This window comes from Cajanus cajan, chromosome 11 (genome assembly GCF_000230855.2).
Source record: "Cajanus cajan strain Asha chromosome 11, NIPB_CcT2T_4, whole genome shotgun sequence".
In the NCBI taxonomy this organism is placed as follows: domain Eukaryota; kingdom Viridiplantae; phylum Streptophyta; class Magnoliopsida; order Fabales; family Fabaceae; genus Cajanus; species Cajanus cajan.
In genome coordinates, this window is record NC_138527.1 from 2,904,883 (window position 1) to 2,912,422 (window position 7,540).

General features: G+C 38.4%; 1 protein-coding gene across 2 annotated transcripts; it reads right to left on the minus strand.

Moving 5' to 3' along the window:
- Nucleotides 1-1,018: 1,018 nt before the first annotated feature.
- LOC109816798 (calponin-like domain protein) lies at nucleotides 1,019-7,274 on the minus strand. 2 transcript variants are annotated; one of them, XM_083067171.1, is made up of 9 exons: nucleotides 6,958-7,274; nucleotides 6,246-6,853; nucleotides 3,725-5,821; nucleotides 3,470-3,628; nucleotides 3,193-3,372; nucleotides 2,836-3,039; nucleotides 2,615-2,713; nucleotides 1,899-2,504; nucleotides 1,019-1,600 (listed from the first exon to the last, which is right to left on the minus strand). In XM_083067171.1, the coding sequence occupies exons 2-9, from the start codon at nucleotides 6,843-6,845 to the stop codon at nucleotides 1,253-1,255; spliced, it is 4,293 nt and encodes a 1,430-aa protein (XP_082923297.1). In that variant the 5' UTR covers nucleotides 6,846-6,853; nucleotides 6,958-7,274; the 3' UTR covers nucleotides 1,019-1,252. The 2 variants fall into 2 exon arrangements, with proteins under 2 accessions (XP_082923297.1, XP_082923296.1); XM_083067170.1 differs by having other exon boundaries at nucleotides 6,246-7,274.
- Nucleotides 7,275-7,540: the final 266 nt, after the last annotated feature.

Sequence of the window (7,540 nt, forward strand, 5' to 3'; positions counted from 1 at the left end):
AAATCAAAGAAAAATATTTTATAAAAACAAAAATTTATTCATTTTACAGAGACAAATAATGTTTACAAATTTTAAAAAGATAAAAATAAAAAATAAATATATATACATATATATATAATAACCAATATCAAGACTCATTAAAAATATATTTAAATTTATATTTAATATATGAAAAAATTTGTCTGCAAATAACATATATTTAGAGTAAATTATATAAATATTACTTAAGTTTCATGAGATTACAAACATTTTCTATTTTTTCTACCTTAACCTCCTAAATTGTTTGAAAATATTATATTAACACTCCATGGAGGTTACGTTAACTCTTTAATCATTTAAAAAATATTATACAGTAACTTCTTCACTAAAGAAAGTTATTGTAAAATTTTTATTAAAAAAAATAACAGTAACTTCTTCATGTAAAGAAAGTTATTGTAAACAGTTAAAAAAAATAAAATTTGTAAAACCTCAAAAGATGTGAGGATAATTTGCTCATATTTATTTAGCTGGATACACATCAAGTTGAAGCATTACTATTGAGGATATTCGTTAGAGCTTGAGTATACGCTTAAGCAACAAATGAAAATGCTTTGTTGTTGTTGAATGTGTTATTCGAACCAAAAACACACAAAAGAAAGGAGGAGGGAAAAGAAAAGAAAAAAAAACACCGTAGCTTTTTCTATCCTAGTAATTAGAAATAGCCACATTAGGAAAAGAAAAATTATAGAACTAACAGAAGTCATGAATTAGTGATTGAGTTAGTTGCAGTTTTAGTTAGAAAGTTCCTAGTTAGTTATTGTATTAGGTCACAATAAACTCTATAAATATGAGTCTCAAATGTATCATATACCATCTTTTTCATATTAAACAATATCATTTGTTTCTATGGAACCTCTACCGCTATTTATTTCTTCGAACTTTATGATGCGTGGCCACATCAAATGAGTGTAACTTATGCACCCATCTTCAAGATTCCGATAAGAACAATACGTCATAAATAATACCCAATATTAAAATATTAAAAAAAAAAAAACAATCACAATAATTTATTATCATAATCGGTGGCAGAAGCATTCAGCAGTCACATCACATCTCAAAATAACAAATCTCAATATGAAGAAAATAATGACTATAGGCCAAAAACTAGGGAGGAAAAAATTGCATGGGCACGAAAGAATTGCACCTATATATGTATGTATGTAGTAATAAAATATGTAAGGGTAACTTCCCTGACAAACACCTAGTAGCGTCCTCAGAAACCAATGCCTTCGAGCGAAGATCTCAAAGAGCTGCTATTGCCCACATAAAACAAGGCAACAACAACCAAAACTGCAATTACAACCCACATCCATGGTTGAATTCGCCTCTTCCCCCGGTTGCGAAGAGCCAGGGGTACAGATTTTGTTTTGGTCTGCCTCGTGAATTGAGATGCTTTCTGTGCCTTTTTTGTTACCTCAGCTGGTTTCTCACTCTGATCACTTTCTTCAATACTTCTTGTTACAGTTTCTGATATAGGAGCAGATTCTTCTTCTGTATTCTCTGCAGCGACAGCAGAAGAGGCCTTTCTTCTTTCCTTCTTCCTTGCTCTCTTCTCTCTTTCCTGCACCACATATGTATGGTTATATAGTTGAAGAACAACAGCCAAATAACTAAGGTTGCTTTGGATTGATGGGAAGAGATGAGATGAAATGGAATGGATTAAAATACAATGAGAATAGAAGAACTTCTCCATTCCATCTCATTCCTCTCTAGTTTGTGGGGTTAGATGTAAACAATAGAATATGATGGAATATATTCAATTAATTCCATCCTCATTTTACCAATCCAAATTATAGCACATGATACCGCTATATTCCATTCTCTTCGATTTCATCCCAAGTCAAAATTATAGTAGTTACCTTTTCTTTCAGTTCAGCTTCTTTTTGTGCCTTTAACAGTGCCCTTTGTTGGGCCTTCTCTGCAATACGCTTTTTCCTCTGCAATGCCTCCTTAGCTTTCTCAATCTCCTCTTGCCTCCGCTTTTCCTTCAACTTTGCCTCTTCTTCCTCCTTCCTTGCCTTTTCAGCCTTCAGTATCATCTCTTCCTCCTCCTTTGTTCTCGCAGGTTCTTTTTCTTGTTCTTTTTCTTCTTCATCAGACTCATCACCCCATCGAGCCACGAACTTCTCTAAGGGAGCAGGTTTAATAGGCTTTTTAGATTTGGTTGTTGTCTGACTTGTTTCAGTTCTTTGTACAACAACCTTCGAAACAGGTTCATCCTTTATACTAACAGACTCTGTTGATGTTGGTTTCTTTTCTTGTTCCACAGTTGACTGCGAAACCATGGAATTATTTTTGACAGCTCTTTCAGTTATGGCATTAGGAATTACAGGGGGCTGTTCATCAGGTCCAAGTGATCGGCCATCCAGGGTTTGCAGTCTCCTCAGTGTACTCCTAGTGTTGCATCGGACATAGTCCCTTCTGAACTCATCATTTTTGTTCCATAGCTCCATTATTCTCTCAACCTAAATCGATCAATGTTAAGTGCTGAATTCAACTCACTTGCTTAATAGAGTACGTGAAAGATAAATATAATCTCTCTAGTCTCTACTTGTTCAATGTCTAAAAGGATCACCTGATCAACACAGAAGCATTGCAATTCCTCGTTTTTTCCTCCTACTGCTAGTTCATGCGCTTTACTAGTGGCGTTTTTGTATTCCCAAAAATTTTTGCTCTGCAATATCAGTACAAAAATAGGGTCAATGTTTGTGCATGACATTGGCAATTGTTTTATCAAAGAGAAATAACAAAAATAAAGGAATGAAGTGCAAAAACAAAACAAAGGAAAAACCAAACCTTCTCATGCAATTGCTTTTTCAAAGCATGTAACTTAGCATATGCCTCTTGACGTATGTCATCAGCAGCCTTAAACCGAGCCAGCAACTGGTTCAATTTATCACATTCATCACTGTATTTCTTCTTTGCAGCTTTAGTTGTTGCATCTGACTTCATAATATTATTTCTAAGCACATCCATTTCCTTCTTCAAAAGCTGTAAATGCTGTGAAAATATTGAAATATTTATAACTTGTCCAAAGTAATAAAAAATTCCCTACAAATAAGTACCATATTTGATATCAACAGTGCCTGGAAATGCAATCAGGTATTTAATTCAGGAAAGGAAATATAACAATCAGAAGCTTGCATATGGTACCTTAAAGTGCTCTTCAATATTGTCGTTGTGGTCTACAGATTGTTGTGATTGATCCTGCTTTCTCAGATTAGAAGACAACTCTTCACGGTTCTGCTTCAATTGTTTGATCTGGCGTATCAATTGCTTTTCTTCATTTAGAGGCAAAGTTTCATGTTGGATCATGTGTTCCATGTTTCGTATCTGCCAATAAATCATATATCTTGAGAAGTAAATAAAACAACATAGGCAGAATAATCCAATCTTTACAAATATCTCCACATGAAAACTGAAGGCATACCTTGCCATCTATATCCCCAACAGAAATTGCGTTGTTTAATCTATTCATTGTGGATTGAACTGAATCCATTTCCTGGCGTTTGGATTTGAGCAATTCCCGAGCAGCTCTGCCAGCAGCTAGTGCGGCCTTAACCTCTTGGTCGCAATCCTTACAACTAGCCTGCTCATAGTAGCATTCAATATAATTATGAAGATTAGTCCCAGACATACAGAATACAGAAAAGATTCTTTTATGTTGCCTTCAAAATAACATTACCTTTAAAACCTGGCTTTCAGCCCGAATAGCATCCCGAATTTTAGTCTTCTCATCAACTTGGTGAAGAGCATTTTTTATCTGCTCTTTAATGTTTTCATCATCATCATATCTGGGAACCCTGATCAAATAGTAGAATGGTTTTTTCACAACCTCTGCACCCACAATCTGCCCATCCAAAGCATCAGAGGCAAGTCTTGAGGCTTCATCTCCCTGATTGCTACCTTCACCTTCAACTGAAGGTTCAGCTTCACTCTCCACTGCACCCTTTGAATGTTCAGCCCCACTCTCCACAGCATTGTTTTTCATCTCATGAACATCAACAGAACGTTCACTTTTACTCTCCACTGCATTGTTTTTCATCTCACACAAATCAACAAAAGGTTCACTTTTACTCTCCACTTCACCATTTGAAGGTTGAGCTTCACTCTCCACTACACCATCCGAAGGTTCAGCTTCACTCTTCAGTGCACCATCTGAAGGTTCAGCTTCAGTCTCCACTGCACCATTTGAAGGTTCAACTTCACTCTCCACTGAACCATTGGAAGGTCCAGCTTCACTCTCCACTGCACCATTTGATGGTTCACCTTCACTCTCCACTGCACCATTTGAAGGTTCAGCTTCACTCTCCACTGCAACATCTGAAGGTTTAACTTCACTCTTCACTGCACCATTTGAAGTATCAGATTCACTCCCCACTGCACCATTTGAAGGTTTAGCTTCACTCTCCACTGCACCATTTGAAGGCACAGCTTCACTCTCCACTGCACCATTGGAAGGCACAGCTTCACTCCCCACTGCACCATTTGAAGGTACAGCTTCACTCCCCACTGCACCATATGAAGGTACAGCTTCACTCTCCACTGCACCATTTGAAGGTTCAGCTTCACTCTCAACTGCACCATTTGAAGGTTCAGCTTCACTCTCAACTGCACCATTTGAAGCTACAGCTTCACTCTCAACTGCACCATTTGAAGCTACAGCTTCACTCTCAACTGCACCATTTGAAGGCTCAGCTTCATTTTCCACTGCAACATCTGAAGGTTTAGATTCACTCTCAACTGCACCATGTGAAGGTTCAGCTTCACTCCCCACTGCAACATCTAAACTCTCCACCACATTGTTTTTCATCTCACAAGCATCAACAGAAGGTTCACCATCTCTCTGCACTGCACCATTCGAAGGTTCAACTTCACTCTCCTCTGCACCATTTGAAGGTTCAGCTTCACTCTCCACTACACCATTTGAAGGTTTTGCTTCACTCTCCACTACACCATTCAAAGATTCAGCTTCACTTTCCATTACACTATTTGAAAGTTCAACTTCACTCTCAAGTGCACCATTTGAAGGTTCAGCTTCACTCTCCACTGCATTGTTTTTCATGTCACCCACATCAACTGAAGGTTCACTTTCCCCCTGCACTGCACTGTTCAAAGGTGCAGCTTCACTCTCCTCTACATTGTTTTTCATCTCAGACACAACAAAAGGTTTATTTTCACTCTGCACTGCATCATTTGAAGATTCAGTTTCACTAATCACTGCACTGTTTTTCATCTCATACACCTCAACAGAATGTTCAACATCACTATCAACTGCATTGCTTTTTATCTCACAAACATCAATTGAAAGTTCACCTTCTCTCTCCACTGCAATGTCAGACACAACAGCACCATCTCCAACCACATCTGTGCTGTTTAAGGCTGTTAAATTTTCTCCTTCAGCAACTAGTTCACTTCCTGATTCCTCCTCGGACCTCTCCAACTTACTGTCTGGTTCACCTTGAACATCTATCTCATTCTCCTCAGTGCAATCACAGGGTTCTGGCTCCGGCTCTGCCAAACCATTTTGAACACCTTCACCATCGTCAGAGACAGGCTCAACCTGTGCCTTCTCTAAACTATTTTGAGCATCTTCAGGTTCACATTCCTTCACACCTGTAGTGGCAGAGACGGTGTCAACATCTACAGTAACCTCATTCTTCTCAACAACGTCTTCCACATCATTTTCATTGGTAACAATGTCCTTCTCATCTGCACTAATAACATGTTCGCTTTCCCCACTTTTATCCACATCTTTATCAGTGATAGACACGCTTCTTCCCTGCACGTTACGAGAAGGCTGATTTAGAAAACAAATAGACTAAAATTATCCTAATTAATGCCTGGATCATTCAATTTAGTCGATTAGTCCTTGGAATTAAACTATTATATATATATATATATATATATATATATATATATATATATATATATATATATTATTTCAACCCTTAAAATGACAAAAAAAATTAATGATTTTAATCCTTATTTTCACAATTTCAACAACTAAAATGACTTTCGTCTGGTCGCCTTAGGGACCTAAACTATTTCACAGACTAATTTTAGAATAATCAGGGACATAAACTAACTTGCTTAAATTGACATTTTTTGTAATTTGAGAGATTAGTTTCAATGACTATACAAAATTAAGCTTGGGAATAAATAAAAAAAATTGAATTACTATTGCACTGTTATTCGCTTCTTACCTGGGCGCTCTCATCCGCAGTAGCAGTCACTTCGTCGTCCTCGGCTCTGTCCACCACCACCACACCTTCGAATGCACGATCACTTCGATTCACATGCGCATCTCCCTCCACAACAGTCACGACGACACCGTTTTCATCTCCGGAAATTCCGCATTCCACGACTCCGTTCACGTCCACATTCTCATCACCGCCAACCTCGCCCTCCGCAACGACGCCGTTTTGAACATCCGAAGCACCGACAACAACATACTCGTCGTGATCCGCAGCCAACTCCTCCGCAGCAGCATTAGCACTGCCATCACCATTCTCCACGACGCCGTTCCGAACGGATCCCGCGCCGTCCCGACTACCTAAGCAATCGAATTCACCCTCCCGCAAAACGACATCAACCGCGGCCGTTTCGGAGCCTTCCTCCGCAACACCGTTAGACAGCGCGTCCTTGCAGATTTTGTCCACTCGCTCCTCGGCCGCACCGTTGCTGTCGGCGGCGAGATCCAACGCACCGACACCGCGAGGAAGTCCGTTGGCTTTGACGGCGGCGTGATCGGCGGCTGAATTGGGTTCTTGGCCGCGCACATTGAGCACCTGCTCCTCCGTCATTGTGGCCCCTGCGTGAAAATCAAAATTGGAAAGAGTAAGAGGCGTGAAATTGCATACAAAGAGGTGGATCTGAGGCGGATGAAATGAGAATGGCGGAATCGGATTGGCTTACGGAGATGCAGAGTCGAATGAGGCGTAGGCGAACAGATCGAAAGTAGAGATCAGAGAATTGCGGAAGGGAATGAGAAACGAAAGTAGCGCTCTAGGTGGGTGGGAACAGATACAGATGCAGATATATAGCCGACAGAGGAAAGAAAAGCGAATAGAATAAGAAAGCTAGTGTGACTCTTCTTCCACTTGGGTTTCTAATTGTTTTAGTTTTAGTTCCTGGATTTGTCTTCACATCTCTATTTTCCAATTCATTTTGGATTTTAGATTAGATGCATCTTTTTTTCGATTCTATATCATATCAAAACAAAACAAATTATCATACCATTACTCTACACTCCTCTTGCTTTTTCTTGGCTAACCAAGGACAATCATTTATTGCATACGTCTATATCTCTACCACATTAATTAATTCATATAATAATCTTTTTCATAATAATTATAATTAACTAGGAGAAAATCTGTATTTAAGAAATAATAAATTAATGACCTATTATTATTTATAGACAAAAGATTTAAAAACTAAACACTGTTGAAATTGGAAAAAGGGAAAATAAATAAGAAATTGATAATTATAAAGATAAATT

What these genes read in the sequence shown, in the direction of transcription:
- LOC109816798 (XM_083067171.1), bottom strand. Translation starts at nt 6,845, where the DNA reads ATGACGGAGGAGCAGGTGCTCAATGTGCGCGGCCAAGAACCCAATTCA. An exon ending in CTGCGGATGAGAGCGCCCAG is followed by an intron (nt 5,822 to 6,245) that starts GTAAGAAGCGAA and finishes CGTAACGTGCAG; the next exon opens with GGAAGAAGCGTGTCTATCAC. An exon ending in AAAAGCAATTGCATGAGAAG is followed by an intron (nt 2,714 to 2,835) that starts GTTTGGTTTTTC and finishes CTGATATTGCAG; the next exon opens with AGCAAAAATTTTTGGGAATA.